We start from the raw sequence: 17,127 nt of genomic DNA, 5'->3' as shown, positions 1-17,127 counted from the left end.
TAAAGAGCACTCAGGAGTTTAACTCCTCTCCTCCCCACGAGATGGAATGGAAAGAAAATGAGACACTCTTTTCCTCTTGGGCCAGCACAAGCTGAATTTACATTTTGAAAATAAAACAACCATTTAGTGATGACACTGCCTTTGCCTTTCTGTCTCATCCCCAGCTCTCTGCTGAGCTATTCAGGCTCTGCTCGATACGTGGCAGGAAATACTCACCTCTCTCTGTGCTTTCCTGGCTTGTTTCTCTTCTAATTTCCTCTGCTTCTTTGCGCCAATTTTCCCAGACACCTGAAATTCTGGCACCTCCTCAGCATCCTCTTCCTCTGCAACATTGCATGAAAAATGACAAATTTTAAATATTCTGTAAAAAGTCCCTCGGAGAAGCTTCAGTGCTGCCTGGGAAAGCAGCAGCAGATGAAAAGGAGACGCACACAGACTTCAGACAAGACCTTTTAGATGGAAAAAGGGAAAAAAAAAATCACACAAGACTGCCAAAGCCACAGAGCAGAAGTAACAAGGCAAACACACACTCAAATGAAGGCAGAAATAAAAATTTCCTTGATCCTTTGAAGGAAAAAATTTCATAAATATTTCTTGCTTTCCACAACCAAAAGAGATACTTCCTCTGATACAGAAATTTTGTTATTATAGATCTGCTCAACACCAGCCTGCAGAGACTTTCTTCCCAGCTACCCTCAGGCTTTGCACAAGAGACATCCACTGAAAAAGTGGGATTCAGTGGCACTCCACTCATCCACTGGTTCTAGTGTGACAGAAATAACCTTTCAGGGATGAGGGGGAAAAGCAATCCTTGAAATGCAAATCTTGGGTCTGCCTGCAAGAAAATGACATGTAAATATTTGCCTGTTGTATGACAATTGGTTGTTTACAGAGGTGATTTCTGCAACTCTGAAATATGAAAGAGTTCTGCTCAAAGGGTGTGCAAATGAGGATTTCTGCTCACTCAGGGGCTGAGGAAGAAGAGCTTTCAAAAGCAGACATTTCCTTGCTGCTGAAAGCTCGGGAACATTTGGCCACTTTATTTGCTGTTCTAAATCAGTCCTTGATTCCCCCAAACACTGTGGATTGACCTCACCACTCGAAGAGAAATCCTCAACTCACTGCAGGAAACACCACACAATATATTCACAGTCATGGAAGGATCAAAATGAAAGATCCTCACACGTGGATCCCTTTTTGGGTAAAGGAATTGGTGCTTTGAGCATCCCCAATGCTGTTCTGCTTGATGCTGACTTCAAATCCAAAATGGAATAGATTTGGCAGGGCTGTGCCAGGATGTTTTGTGGAGGGAGCTCTCTCCAAAACACCTGCTCCCCTTTTTTGGGAACCCAAAAAGCTGCTATGAAAGGAGCATATGGATGAATGACACTCCCCTTTCTTTTATATGCAGAATTAGGTTGGAAACACTCTTGTTTTACTAATTCCAAGACACAGAATGGGACTATGGTTAAACCACTGAGACATCATGAGAAATAAATGTATCTGAGAGCTGCGTAGGAGGCACTCAAACAACTGAGCTGTTTTCAGGAGATGGAATTAATACGAGCCTGGTTGCTGAGTTGGGCTTTGGAGAATTGCTGGAGTCTGATTACTGAGATGATCAAAAGGGTTCCCTTCCTGCACCTCACAGAGCAAGCAGGGATACTCAGACCTGACGCAGTTGCTTCTGCAATTTTAGTGATGCTTAAAATAACTTTATTTATATTTTAAATACTGCATCGAGGGGAGTTCCAAACACAATGGGTGAGCACACCCAGCACTAGCAGTTATGACTCCAAAATTAACAGCTCAGTTCTGCTATTATTGCTTAGAAAATTATTTCTGGCAAACACCACTAGTATAAAACACCATCTACGACACTGTTGCACCTGAGGGCTTCTCAGATTTCATCTATATTAAAATTACCTGAGGTTAGGCAGAAACCTAAGGAAGGCTTGCTTTTAAAGGCTTTTTTCCCAGTCCTGGATCAAACATGCCTTTGTTGCTCAGGAGCATTTGCTTTCCTCCTGCTTGAAGCATCTGATATGATCCCTTAAGCACCACTTCCTCCAAGCTTTCTCCAGTGTGTGGAGTTACATCCAACAAAAGCCAGAGACGGTGATGCAGACACAGCAAATGATTCAGCAGAGCTTGAAAGGTCACCAGGGCACTAAACCTGGGTGCAATTAATATGGACTAAATAAACCTGAACATGCTGACAGCAACATAAACACATGGTCAAAGTATTTGCTGAATCAATGTGTTGTTTCAGCAGAACAGCTCCACCAAAAGCAGAGAGGGTGCTGCACACAGCCAGCAATTCTTTATTTTATTTTAATAAAGCAGTGATTGTTTCAGCAGCTTTTAACCATCAGTTTTCACACACCTGTGGCTGGGACAGCACTGGGAGACTCCATGGGGGGTCAATCCATAGGAACTTGCACTCCATCTGTCCCTGAGCATCGGGGTGATGCAGGATGTTCAGCTAATGGGGTGTGAAAGCAATTTATCATCCCCCTGGTGCTGCGGTTGGGCTGCCTGGGTTTGTACTCAGCTGGGAAACCCCACGACACTGACATCACTGGAACTGAATGAGAGCAGCTTTAGGTGGGATATAAGGAATAAATCCTTCCCTGTGAGGGTGGGGAGGCCCTGGCAAAGGGTGCCCAGAGCTGTGGTCCCCCTGGAAGTGTCCAAGGCCAGGTTGGACAGGGCTTGGAGTAACCTGGGACAGTGGAAATTGTCCATCATCAATCATCATTCATCACTGAATGATCTTTAAGATTCCTTCCAACCCAAACCATCCCATGATTTCTGGAGCTTGCACAGCATTCCCATCAGTTCCCATCTGCAAGAGTCAGAAAGCAGAACCAGGCTGACATATTCTGCTCTACACAAACAGGGGGTTGCTCAGCTGGCCAGCTGAGAGGTGGCTTCAGGGAATCTTTGCTTTTCCTTAATAGTTTGAGCACATTGAGAGGCAGCACAAGAGGAAGTAGTTATCAGTCACACAGGTGTGTGAATTTCTGGAAAGGCACAGACTTCTTTCTAAAAATGCCTCCCAGTACCATTAGAAAATGTGTTGCAGTGCTTATGTTCTCTATCAGGACAGAAATTTAGCAGCTACTGTGTACAGAAGAGACAAAAACTTCCAAAATAAACACTGAACATCAGCTATTTTAGTTATGACAGAATCATGGAATGGTTTGGATTGGAAAGGACCTTAAAAAATCATCTCATTCCAGGCCCACTGCCATTCCCACCTTCCACTAGATCAGGTTTCTCCAAGGCCTGTCAAACCTGGTCTAGCTGTCCTTGTCTTGCTTCCTTTTAAGTTCTGGGTGAAGCAAATGGATTCCCATCCATGAAAGAGAATGAGAGCAGCACATGTGTCTAGTCACAAAAAGTCCTTTGGGCACAGTCAGCTGCTTTATTTACTATTTATGCAGCAACTAACAAAAGGATTAAGAGGAAGGAGAGGGGAAAAGATGCCAGCAAAACAAAGAGTTCATCAATAACACAAGATGTTATTAACAGCATGTAATTAACATCCAGCAGATGTGTGACACCAGCCACTGGAAAGGTGTGAGCATTCCTACCACAGCCCTGTGGTGGGACAAGTAATAGTCTAATAACTAGTCATGACGATTTTTAGATTTTTAAATTTTTTATTTAATTTGGTTGCTACCCACTTTAGAAACCAAACAAGATCTCAGTTGATTAATCTGAAGCCACAAAAGCAGGCAACACTCAGGGCAGAAAAGTGCAGCAGACACAAAGGACAGCAGACCTTTAGAGCAGAATGTGAAGTTTATTCTCAGCTAAAGCCATTTGGCAGAAGTGAGAAACCACACACCTCCCTGTCTGTGCCTGAACTGCATCAGCTACTCACTGGGGGCACTCTGATAACACCAAACTCACTGGATGAGTAGCAGCAAGTCAAAATTGACTTTTGATTCACTGGTTGGGATATTAGTCAAAGTTGAGCTGTACTAGAAAGGTTTTCCTACTGATTAAGCATTAAAATTATTTCAACTACTACGACAATTAACGCAGCTCCATTTCACCAGAACAGCGTGGGACCACATCACTGCTTCTAAATTTACACATTTTCCAGATCTTTCAGCACTCAGAAAAAGTGCTCCTTATTTTAAGAGATTGCAGCACAAACACGTTCTTCTTGAACTTATGCACGATATCTATCACTCAATGGGGATGAAAAATTATTTTTATGTTATTTTACCCAAAAAAAGTAGCAGAAAACACGCATGCAAGGTTTTTTTAGCTGGAAGATTTCAATGCTGAACTTAGATGCTACACAAAGCAATAAAGGGCATTTTAAAATGCCCATTAATTATAATTTAAAAGGATTTTAAAACTGCTTTTTGTTTAGTGCTTTCTTTCTCAATAGTGATTAACACCTATAGAGAAAAATGTGAGATTCTCATCTCCAAGTCTTGCCATGCAAAAGAAGAGAGGAACTTACGATTTCATTTATGTTGGACTCATTAACTCTTCTTTATCATGTTTTATTTTACAAGCTTGAGCACTCAGACTGTCAAAAACTGTTGGATTTATCATTACTGATTCTGTGGAGGTAAAATAATTTAACCAAATACTCACTGTACTGGAGATTCCAACATCTGTGCTCACATGTACAATGCTAAAAGCTCAAAGAAAAGCCATGCAGGTTGGGATATTTAACCTTTTGGAGTTTTATGTTGCTGCCAGATGTAGAGATGTGTGTTTTTTTCTGCACATGATCAGCAACTAAGTAAAAGCTCCCAACAAAACACCCTTCTGTCCAACCAGAGGTGAACAGAGTCCATGTGGATGCACTCAGAGCATCAATCAGGCACAACCAAGAGCCAAGCACACCCTCCTTGGTCAGCAAATAAAAGGGATTTGAAATTGGAAATGGGTAATGTTGTTTATTTACACTACCCCATGCCCCAAACAACCCTCAGTCCAACTGCAACTTATCCCCTTTCCCAACTGCTTAGCTTGGCCTCTCTTCCCTAAATGATTAATACCTGAAATCCTCACCCATTTCTGCCTTGCAGCATTTTCACCTTGGCTGTAGCCAGTCCACAAAGCCACCTCTGTCTGGGTTCAATTTAAATTAAGACACACAGAGTTAATTAAGTCTGCTAGATGGGATCTCAACCTAACCACATGAATACACAACTCTCCTTCCAGACTCTTTTTCCACCCTCCTCCAACGTGCAGAGCACACAGGCTTTTAACAAGACTCCCAGATTGCAGAGGGCTGCAGGAAAGGCAGGAGTGTTGTGGCTGGGATTAAATTGAGCAATTTAAGGCAATCAAAACCATTTTTCTAAAGGCAGCCTTGAAAGTCACGCTGGTGGAACACAGGTCAGGGGTGTCAGTCATTTTGAGAATTACTTTGTCACCAAGGAGAACCATCCCCCAGCAATCTTTGGTCATCAGAGGCTATTTGCAGGTGCTGAAGTTCTCCTACCAGGTGACCTCCTTGGAGCACTCAATAACCACTGAAAAACACTGCTCAGTGAACTGAGGTGGGCAGCTGGCTGGGGCCACAGCACAGCCCCCATGGAGTTTGGGCATCAGGAACCTGTGTGGGTTTTCCTTCCAAGAGGAAAGCTGAGGCATTTCATCCTGCACTGTTTGTCTTCTGTCTGGGACAATCTGAAAGGAACTCAGAGGTCTTACCCCACCCCAGCAAGGTGGTTTAGCTCTGCTGGCAATGGGGTAATTTGAATATTGAAAATAATTATTTACTATCCCTGTTTGTGTTAAATAATTCCTTCTCCAGACTTGCAAGTAAGATTTAAGCTACAGAAGGGACGATTGAAAATTTTTAAGATTCTGATCCTAGTGCCCAGGGTTTGGGGTTGTTTCTCCTCCCCCATCACTCTGTGAGAGATTAGTCTTGGCACAAGCACAGCAGCTCAGCACAGGCAGCAGAAACCGTGGGCTACAACTTTACCCTTGAAGCTTCTTTCTCATTCTGGAATTGAAATCTGATTGTTAGATGGAAAACAGAAAACCCTCGTGCTAACCACAACTCCAAAGGCTGCAAGTGCTGCTTTGGGGACATTTCCTTGAGTCAGCAGAATTCTTTGGTGGCAACAGCACTTCCTACCTGACTCCACTTTGTGACTTTTACAGGAACACAGGGATGGTCAAGGCATCCTCACACCCTCCCTGAGGTCAGTGCTGGGTGTCTTGCAGCCATGGGCTGGTGAAGAAATCACTTCTTGGCAGAAGTCAGAGTGACACAGAGCAGGATTAGGCAGCTTTGCCTGAAGTTCAACACAGGCCCAGAGTGGAAATTCCACACACGGAACAGAAACTTACCAGTAAAACATTGCAACAATTCAATTAAAAAAAAAAAAAAATCTACTTCAGTGGCAGATGTTCAGAAGTTTTCAGAGCGTTTGCAAGGCAAGAGTGAAGAAACCACAGTGGCTTGGGTTTGATGCTCCTGTCTAAACTGCCAACTAACTTTGCTCTTCAGCCCTATGCTGCACTGCCTGGCACTGCACATCACCCCATGCTCTGGGCTCTCTTTCCATGGAATCACCAAATTCTTTAGCACAGAACTCTGCTGTGGAGAGAACTTGCTATTCCAGCTGCTTCAAATGCAGGCAGCAATTAGGCAAAACTGCTCTATACTGCAATGACACAGAGAAAATGCAAAAAGGGGATAAATGCAAGACTCATTCCAGGCATATATCCAGGGAGGGTTTTAAAACATGTAACACGTCCTTTTGTAAGGACCCACACTAACACAGGTAGCTCAGGCTAAAGGATTTGCAGCACAGAGGGTGGCTAATCCCAATTAATAATGGCCACTGGTCACTGCACACCTCAGTGCTGGGAAGCCAGGGACAGATGCTTCTCTCCACAGCTCCACTGCTCATGTCTGTTCTCAGTCTCCAAAGGCTTTGGTGTTCCTGTTGTGCACCTGTGCTCAGCCACTTGGAAAAACCATCCCAAAAATATGAATAAAACCACCCACAGAAGCAGCACAAAACAGAAGGGAAGAGCAAGAAGCTGTTTTAATTTGGATAAGAAATTAGAGAAAACAAATAAAAGAAGGCATGTCATTTCAAAGGGAACTTCATGCAAAAGCAGCAGCACTTGCATCTGATGTACAGAAAGCTGCAAAAGAATTATTTATAAAGCCCAATGACACAGATTCTTCTATTGCTAAAGTGACAAAGTAGGATAAGATGAGCTGTTTGCTTTGACAGCTTCACTGTCGGCCTTCAGCATTCAAACTTTTGATGTCTGGAGTTGAAAACCAAATATTTTTAGATCCCATTTTCCTTCCAGGATGTTATCACATGAGAAGAAATAACCAAAGTTGAAAAGTTCACACCTGTCCATTTTCCATCTGTGAAAGTGCTGAACATAATTAGCTGGAAAAGCACGTTCACCTGCCAATGTGAGGCTTTCCACAAAGGGCAGGGCAAGAAAAGCTAGACAAAGTGCAAATAGTCCCTAATTAAGGCATCACAGAGGTGTGTGCTCAGTGTTTTCACCTCAAAGATGCTCTGATCTCCACTGCAAACTCAAGTGCAGCAAAGCCCACTTGAGCAGAAAGCCTGAACACTTCACCCACGATCTGAAAGTAGAAAGAATCCAGGGGGGTGAATCACAGTGATATCATCTCTCTAGCAATAAAAATAATAATGTGTGAAGCTTCACCAGAAAAGGGAGTTATACTCACAGGGTGCAGAAAGATGTTATTTACCACTGTATTTTTGTCTACAACCACACCACGAAATGGAGCTGTGAACTGTAAATCCAGCACAGGATTTACACAAAACATTGTCAACAACCTGGTTATTTCCAGGTTGATCCTGACCACTACCTGGATGGCTCCTTGGAAAGAAAACTCCACATTTTGCAGAGATTACATTGGGGAATTAATGCTTCCCACCAATTTGCAGGAAATCAGTATTTTACTAGAGCTTGTTATCCAGTGCAAGGTGTGGATTCTATTTTCCCCAATTTAATTCCCTGCATAGCTAAGCAGGAAATATGAAAGGCAGTTTTTAGGAAGGATGGGAAGACTCTTGCACCATTAACAACCAGGATTCACTTCAGGAAGAGGCAGAGGTTAAATGTAGGGGCTATTTAGAGAAAAGGGATGAAGCAGGGAGAGAAGACAGATTATGGGCAAACTGTAAATAATCCATCAGCAAAACTCAACAACTTCCTCCAGGAGGCAGCTGCACCCTTTCCTCAGCCTTACCACTCGCAGTGAAAGTTTGTTCCAACATTTGCAAGATGAGCTGAAGCCCAAGTTACCTTCCAGCCACTCCTCTGCCTGCTGGGCTCTCCTCTGGGCCATCAGCCTGTTGCCCATGTTCCTGCGGCGCCTGGGCATTCCCTCTCCTCGTTCCTCCACGTGGGGCCGAGGCCTGGCCCCTGCTGCTGCTGCTGCTGCCACATTCTGCTGGTGCTCCTCATCAGCTGCAAAAAGGAAGGCAAATATTCCTGTTAAATCTAATCATTTCATCCGGCTTTCCTTTCTGCCTCCGTTTCTGAGTTGCCTCACAAGAAGGACGCAAAAGTGCGTTTTTCTTTTCTGAAGTATTCTGATTTTCTAAATTTTTATTTTGGACTTGTGTAATTTAGATTCATCTGATGGAAACCTCGGAGCATGAATGTTTCAGAGAGGAATATGTAAATCATTATACCTGAAACCAAACTTGAAGAGCAAATAAGGATCACAAATTACAGCTGAAATAAACACAGTTACAGGATAAGTTCATTCTACCCTGCTGATTTAAACTCCCCAAAACACAGGTAGCAACACACAGGACACCAAGGGTCACTGCAGCTCTCACTGCCATCCTCTCTGCACATGCTGCAGTTACTAATGAAGATCTGGCAAATGAGGAATATCCTAACAGGAACAGCTGGGAGGAAGGAACTGACCAGTGGGCTCATTTCAGAAGTTTTCCACAGAAAACTCTCAGACACATTTTTTTCAAGGCCTTCTGTTGCTATCAACTATGGCAGTCATGCAAAAATAAAAAATCAGATAATGGCAAAATATCATAGCTGCTTTGCATATTCTGTTGATAAACCTAACTGATATTTGTGTATGGTGTTACTTGCTCAATCCTGCAAGTATTAACTACTAAGACTTAACTCAAATATTCACATGGTCTCGTGGAAAACAGCAGAACTACTCACTCACTTCAGCTCAGAACACATTCATTTTGAGCTCTGCCAGATTATGCTGTGTCCCAGCAGGAGCACAAAATGCTTTGCACACCGTGCCAAGTCTCCAGCATCCTCTGATCCAAACAATGCCTCCCTAAAAAAAGCTACTGTTAGCATATCTACAATCAGAAAATGAGATTCATTATGACTGAATCTATGCAAGGACCAAAGGTGTGCCTGCAGCTCACCTCAGCTATCTGAGCCTTCAAAGCGCTGACTTTGGGACTGATAAGGACACAGCTGCAGCGCTGAGCTCAGCAGGGCTGCACAGCAGAGCCATCTGGGGCAAGCTTTGGCCAGCAGAGCCTCAGCAGCTCAGGCTGCTGCAGCAGAGATGGCACAGGGATGTCAGCAGGCCCCCCACAACCTCCAGCCCCACCACACTGTGACATTTGGCACTGAGTCACCGCACTGTCACGCTGCTGTCACCCTCCTGTCCCCAAGCACCTCTGCAGACAAAACAGGGCTGGGAGAAATCACCGAGCGCAGCTCCAGACATGCCATCATTGGCTTCAGTCTTGTTCAGAGCATGATAATGCTTATGTTGAATGCTACAGGAAACATTTTCCTGCAGAGGCAGAGGAGCTGATCACTTCTTGGGCACTGATAAATGCCAAAAACACTCTGCAAAAAGTTTTTTTATACAAATGCAGTATTTCTCTTACTAAGCTCTTGAGATAAAATGCAATTCAAACCTCAGCATCCTTTCACCTGCAAGCTTCAGTGTCTCTCAGTAACTCCAAAGATGGTCCTGCTCAGCAGATCAGCTGTGCAGTTCCAGCACTCATTCATTCTGCTTTTGCTTTTTGTTGTCCTGTGAAACAGAGACTGCTTTGCATTTTATGAAAGAGGAATCTATTTATAAGCCACATATTTATTTCAAAGCGAGGAGCTCAACCCTCACAGAGAAGAAATATGTGAACCAAGCTCTCCTCTTTTCTCCATTTAATTCTCTACAAGGAGACTCAGTAATTCCTCAAAGTGCCCAGTGTGGACAGGGCTCAGGATGTAGTAAACCCACCAAACCTGACCCCTATCATGGTCAAACACTTGTTGGATAATATTAGTCACATCTCCAAAATGTTCACACTAACAGCAGAACACACCCAGCCACTATGGATTGTCATCTGGTAGGAAAATAAGTGTTTTAATGAAGCTTTTTTTCTTTCTTCCAGTCCCTAAAATATTTCTACTGCCTCGTTTCTTTTCCAGCAGCACACAGCTGGCTGAACACAAGCCAGCGGCACCTGGCTTATGTCAGCACTGGTGTGGCAGCAGGACCAGGGCAGTGATTGTCCCCTGTGCTGGCACTGCTGGGGTACCGCCAGTCCTGGGGACAGTTTTTTGGCCCCTCAGACCAGGAAGGACATTGAGGGGCTGGAGAGTGTCCAGGGATGGGAATGGAGCAAGGAAAAGGTCTGGAAAACCAGGAGGAGCTGAGGGAGCTGGGAAGGGAGCTCAGCCTGGAGAAAAGGGGGAAAAGGGGGACCTTGTGGCTCTGCACAAAGGAGGGGACAGCTGGGGGTTCAGCTCCAGGGAACAGGGACAGGAGGAGAGGGAACAGCTTCAAGCTGGGACAGGGGAGGTTTAGATTGGATATTTAGGAAAAATTCTTCACCAAAAGGGCTGTCCAGTCCTGGCACAGTTGTACAGGACAGTGGTGGACTCCCCATCCCTGGAGGGATTTAAAAGCCCTGTGGATGTGGCACTTGGGGACATGGATCAGTGGTGGCCTTGGCAGTGCTGGGGGAATGGCTGGACTTGATGATCTTGGAGACCTTTTCCAACCCTTTTTATTCGAGCATTCTACAGCTTCTGTTTGCCAGGCACTCAGCTGGGCAGTCACTTGGAAAACATGGATGTTACTCATTGCATTTCTTCCTGTTCTTCACAGGAGGAGGAGGAGAAAATCCTCGTTTGCTGTGCTGTAACACACCTGGACCTGATCCTTCAGGGGTCAGTGATTTGTCTACGTGACTCCAGACACAGCAGTTACTGCAGAATGCTGAAAGTTCAGCTGTGCTCTTTCTCCCCCTATGTCACACACTGATGGCACACGGAGGGGTGGATTCAGAATACAGAAAACTCACTTAAAATCACTTTTGCTTTTCCTTGGAACTGGACTGACCATCAGATTTGAGCTCAGGAATGATTTGCTCTGGGGTCTGTCCCTGCTGGGGTTTTTTTTCACCTCCTCCTGCAGCACAGGGCGAGGTTTGGCTGCTGCACTTATCTGAACACATCTCCTCACTTTCCTGTAGCTGCACAAGTGGCACCCCAGGCTAGTCAGATCATGCAGAGATTAGTCACACAAGCACTAATTAGCCTTGATCCAGAGCCATCTGAGAGAAAATTAATGGCCAGCATTAAATAGGTGAGACAAGCAATCCACAAGCTTTGCAGAATGGCAGGCCAGACTAAATTAATTAGATAAACCCCTCAAATTAACAGGTAATACAAACAAAACATTCAACAGCTGTCTGGGAAATGGACGGGGGATCAGTTTGTATTTTAAGCTGTGCTGTCCAGGGTCTGACTCAGCTCTCAAAGCTCAGGGAACAGCTCTGTGCTGGGCACGGCAGCTCTGCCTCGGTGTGCAAGAAGAATAAATGCAGTGATTATTTCAGCAGTGATTATTTCAGCTGACTTGTCAGCCAGGGCACAGCAGCCACTGGTTGTGTCTCTGTCCCAAAGGGAGAGAGAGCAGAACTGTGCTCTGCAAGCAGAAATCTTTCCTGAACTGTGAAGCACCACTGTAGTACCACTGCAAAGAACACCACAGACTCCTTCAGAGCCCAGACTTTGCAGGACCTCATTCTACACCCTCCAGGCAGAAATCTGCCCCTTCATAAAATTTTGCAAACTTTTGCTTACAGCAAAGATGCTTTTCTTGAGAAGCAGCCCCCTGCCTATCACAGCACCTTCCTGTCGGTTCTGTCAGATAAGCAGGTGACACCTGGGCTGGCAGCTTTGGGGACAGTGCAGCGCTGCCTCAGGGACAGAGCTCCACCTGCTGCACCCTCACACGTGGTGGCACTTCTCACCACGCTGGTGGCACCAGGCAGCACCTTCTGCCTTGATGCAAAACCTGTGAAATTCAGAAAGGGATTCAAAATGCAACAGCTGGAAGCTTCCTGGGGAGGTACTTTGGCCTAGAGCAGCTTATCACAAAAAAAATGTGGCAACCATGAGTAAAATCCAGAAATGCTACGTTTTTGTTTTTTCTGTTCTCAGCAGAGCAAGTCCAGGCATGATCCTGCTGGCAACACTGTGCTGCTCCAAAGGACCTTCCAAAGAAAATACAAAGGTAAAGGATTTACCCCTCCTGACCCTTAGCTCCCCAAAGCAGGCAAGTCTTGAGCAGTTTAAAAAGGCAATTTCCAGGGGAGAACAGAAAAAGATGCTGCCCCAATCCCTGCATATTAACAAGGTGAGAGCTCCCAGCACTTCTTTAGGTCAAATGTCTGTGGTTTCAAGTCCTTTCCATGTGGCAACACAGATTTATTGTCAGAATTGCGGCAGTTTCCACTTTCTACGTAAGAAAATGGAATAGGAAAGCAAATTTCCTGCTTAAGACTAAATTTTGTAGCTAATAAATACACCACAGCCCCAGTGGTTTTGAAAAATAATTTCTGTTGTGTACAAAGTCATCCTTACCAGCTGAAATCCTGTGACAGAAACCAGTATATTGAAGTAAAAAATATCTTAAAACCACAGTAGAAAAAACAAGGCCAGTTTGTAAGTGTCAAAAAGTTACCACTGAAAAAGCCTTCAACATGATTAAATTGTCCTGAATTTAATCAACACGCTCAAAACCAGTATTAAAGCTTTATTTTTAATAAATCACACTATTTAAAACAAATGCTTGGGCTTCAATTTGGAATTTCAAATACTTAAAGAGAAAAGAAATCCTCCCAAGTCGCTGATTTATCTAAGACATGACAGGAGTCAAGCTCAGGAAATGATGAATTTCTCCATGACATGCATCCCTTGCTTTAACCAAAAGTTCATCTCTAAGTCATTAGGAATCCAGGAATCCAATGAAATTACAGCAGTTTCCATGTCTTTCCAAGAGAAAGATTTAGACCAGGTCTGTATAGCAGAGATGTGTGAGAAATGTGTTGGAAATGTAATTATTATCAGCAAAACTTGCTATTAACACAGATTCATTACCAGCACAGTCTCACACTGAATGACTATATTTATAACAAAGGTGTAGAGTTTTTTCCTCTCAATTAAAAATTATCACAGATACTCCCCCAAAAGAAAAATAACACAAATTCTAACCCCAAAACGCCCCATACTCCCAAAATCTGTGGAGGTATTGACCATGAGTGCAGAGGTTGTCCTGGTTAAACATCTTAATTTGACACCTGGCAGCCAAACAACCTCCCTCCTTCCACTGTGAGAGCTCAGCAAGGTCAGTGAGTTCACAGCCACATCTGACTCCTTCCCACAACACTCCATTCCCACCCACACAGGGTCACTTCCACCACAGTGGAATTGGCAGCGTTGATTATGGTTGGACTCAGTGATTTTAAAGGTTTTTCCAGCCCAGATGGTTCTCTGATCTAACACTGGTCAGCAGTGACACGGCGCTGGAAGTGCTGCATCATCCACCTGCTCCCCACAACACCTCAACCATCATGGCCAGCACTGGGTGAGGTGGAAAAGGAGCAGAAGTGGGACATGGCACAGGATTGAGTCCAGATGGCTCTGGAACATCTCCAGTGAGGGATATTCCACAGCCTCTCTGGGCAATCTATTCCAGTGCTCTCAGTGAAGAAGTTCTTCCTCATGTGCAGGGTGAAGTTCCTGGGCATCAATTGCTGCCCATTCCTCCTGTGCCATTGCTGAGCCCCATGGAGCAGAGCCTGGGCCCTGCTCTGAGATACTGATGGACATGGATGGAGTCCCCTCTCAGTTGTCTCCTCTCCAGGCTGAACAGCCCCAGCTCCCTCAGCCTTTCCTCATCAGGAAATGCTCCAGGCTCTTCATCATTCTCACAGCCTCTGATGAGCTGCACACAGCAGCCCAGCTGTGCCTCCCAGGGCTGAGCAGAAGGGGCAGGATAACCTCCATGAGCTGCTGGAAATACTCTTCTTGATGCATCCCAGACCCCCTTGGCATTCTTGGCACAAGGGAACACTGCTGGCTCAGGGACAGCTCGTTGTCCACCTGGACACCCAGGTCCTTCCCATGAAGTCACCCCCCAGTCTCTGCCAGTGCTCAGGGTTGTTCCTGCCCAGTTCCATGCCTCTGAACTTGTCTGTGTCGAATTTCAGAAGGTTTTTCTCTGCTCCTCTCTACAGCCTCTCGAGGTTCCTCTGAAGGGCTGCACAACCCTCAGACATTGCCCATCCCTTGTAACATCAGCGAACTTGCTGAGGGGGCATCAAATCCTTTGTCTACGTCACTGCTGAGCAAGTTACAACCACTGGGCCCAGCACAGCACCCTGGGAAACACCACTCGTAACAGGCCTTCAGCCTGTGTCCCTAATCCCGACTCTCTGGGATCTGTTGCCCTTTTCCCTTCCCAGAGCCCCTGACGGAACCCCCGACAGAGACCTGACAGAGAGCTCAGAGACTTCCAACCCGCTGCCCTTCACCCTGGGGCCGCCTCAGGCCGGGAACCGCCAGCAGCAGCGGCACCGGGCGTCGGCGCCCCCACCCTGCCGCCTGCGGGGCAGCCCGGACGGAGGGCAGCGTGAGACCCCGGGGACATCGCCCGAACCTTCCCTGGGACACCCCAAATCCCCTCGGGATCCCCCAAAATTCCCGCCCTCCCCCCCAACATGGCGAGTCTCCCTCAGGGGTGCCCGAGCCGCGGCGCCCCCTAGCGGCTCCCAAAAAACGCGCCCCCCGCGCCTGCGGACCCGGTTGAGAGCAGGGCCGCGCCCACCGGAACAGGCCGCGGGGGGGGCGGGGGAGGCCCGGCCGGTTCTCTCGGTGCCGCGACCCACCTGCCCTGGTTTGCCCGCGGAGGCGGGTGGCGAAGAAGAGAAGGACGGCGAGCAGCACAGCGGCGGCGGCGAGCAGAACCGCGTCCATCCTTCGGCGCCGACCCCGCCCACATCACCCTTGGTACGCCCCGTCCCCTTCCGTGCCGTAAGGCCCCCCGTGCGCGGGCTGCCCCGCGGGGTGCCTGTGGCGGCGCGGAGCGGCGGGCGCGCTGCGATCGGACAGGCGGGGCACGGGCAGCCCGCGGGAGAGGTCCTGGCGCGGCCGTGAGGCGGGCGCTGAGGGAGGGCGCGGAAAAGGAATTAGAGCGGAATTGTAGCCGGAGTTAGAGGAGAAATTAAAAACTATGAGGCAAAACCTGCCGTGAGTGCGGCACCCGTGGGTCTGGCCGCTACGGGCGGCTGGTGACGCGTCCGCTCTCCACACACGGCGAGAACGGAATGTGGGAACGGGATGAAGCTGGAGCTGCCTGGCTCGACAGTGTCAGGGGTGATGTCCTGACCTGGCCTGAACCAAACGTGCCTCTGGCAAAATTAGACTGACATTGAGCTGGCCCTACACCAGCTGTCTGCCAGTCATCTGCCCTGGTAAAAACGGAGCAAACAAAGCTGCTCAAAGAGGGCTGAAGCTCCCAGTTCGGGGGAGAGGACATTCAGTGCTCTGGGCTGGTGATAGAGCAGGGGTTGGTCACAGGTTGGACTTGATGGCGTTGGAAGTATTTTCCAGCCTGATTGATTGTGTGTGATTTGTTTAAAAATCAGGCTGGCGTTGGTGTGTGCAGAGTGTTCAGCCAAGTGAGGATTTGCCTCCTGTCTCTTCCCTTGTTCTGGTAGCAGTGCTGCATGCAACAGGCCAGAAAAGGCAACTAATTCATTTTCTCTCATTTTTTTCCCTGGATTTGGTTTCTAGATCAGAATGAATCTCAGCCCCAAAACAGGCAGGAACTTGCAGCTGGGGATGGAGAGCAAATTTCCCCTTTTGGGTGGTCAGCCACTGTTAGAGCTGAAACTGTCAGGCTCTGCTCCAGTTCTGTGAGTGAGGAGGGAACTGTTTTAGGCTTTACACATTTTCACTTTGTGGTTGTGAAGTTCTGGCTGATCAAGCCCTTTCTTGCTTCAGAAATGCCTTCAGTGTGGCTGTTTAAGGCACTCTTGGTGGGGGAAATGTTTTAATACATTGAAAATGCAGTTTAGAGGCTGTGGGACATCTTAAAGGTGATCAAAAGCACTGTTTTAGCTAATTAGTCGTTGCTGTGGACTCCACAGCTGCCTGTCCCTGTCATGAGCTCGAGATGAGTTCAGATCTGTCAGCACATGAAAAGGAGCCTCTGCTGAGGGATTTGCTGAATTTCAACAAAGTAGAACCAGCAACACAGTGGGAAGTTCTCAAAAAGGAGCTGAACACAGGCTGCATATTTTATTGCAAAGTTTTTATTTTAGTAAAAGTCTTTCAAATCTTGTTTTGGAAATCATTCGTTGAATAGTAGAATGGTTTGGGTTAGAAAGAACCTTGAAGAACCTTAACCTTGTTCCACCCCCTGCCATGGGCAGGGACACCTCCCACTATCCCAGGTTGCTCCAAGCCCTGTCCAGCCTGGCCTTGGACACTTCCAGGGATCATGGGGCAGCCACAGCTTCTCTGGGAAACCTGTGCCAGGGCCTCCCCACCCTCACAGGGAGAATTCCTTCCCAATATCCCATCTCTCCCTGCCCTCTGGCACTGGGACGCCATTCCCTGTGTCCTGTCCCTCCATGCCTTGTCCCCAGTCCCTCTGCAGCTCTCCTGGGGCCCCTTTAGGCACTGGAAGAGGCTGTGAGCTCTCCCTGGATCCTTCCCTTCTCCAGGTGAACATTCCCAGCTCTCCAGCCTGGATCCAGAGCAGAGGGAGCATCTGCATGGCCTCTGGACTCACTCCAGCATCTCCACATCCTCCTTACA

The 17,127-nt window shown here is 46.8% G+C and overlaps 1 protein-coding gene across 1 annotated transcript in view; it reads right to left on the bottom strand.

Annotated features, from left to right (window-relative positions):
- DDRGK1 (DDRGK domain containing 1) overlaps nt 1-15,345 on the bottom strand; it is a 30,876-nt gene extending 15,531 nt beyond the window's left edge. Inside the window, exons 1-3 of the mRNA XM_085059468.1 lie at nt 15,192-15,345; nt 8,305-8,469; nt 217-323 (exon numbers count right to left, since the gene is read on the bottom strand). Of these exons, the coding sequence (XP_084915594.1) occupies nt 217-323; nt 8,305-8,469; nt 15,192-15,279 (360 nt within the window). The 5' untranslated portion in view covers nt 15,280-15,345. The remainder of the gene's footprint in view (nt 1-216; nt 324-8,304; nt 8,470-15,191) is intronic.
- Nucleotides 15,346-17,127: the final 1,782 nt, after the last annotated feature.

The sequence above is a fragment of the Lichenostomus cassidix genome, chromosome 4 (assembly GCF_008360975.1).
Source record: "Lichenostomus cassidix isolate B80296 chromosome 4, HeHo_3.0, whole genome shotgun sequence".
Taxonomy (NCBI): Eukaryota; Metazoa; Chordata; class Aves; order Passeriformes; family Meliphagidae; genus Lichenostomus; species Lichenostomus cassidix.
This window is presented reverse-complemented; position numbering and strand designations above follow the sequence as displayed.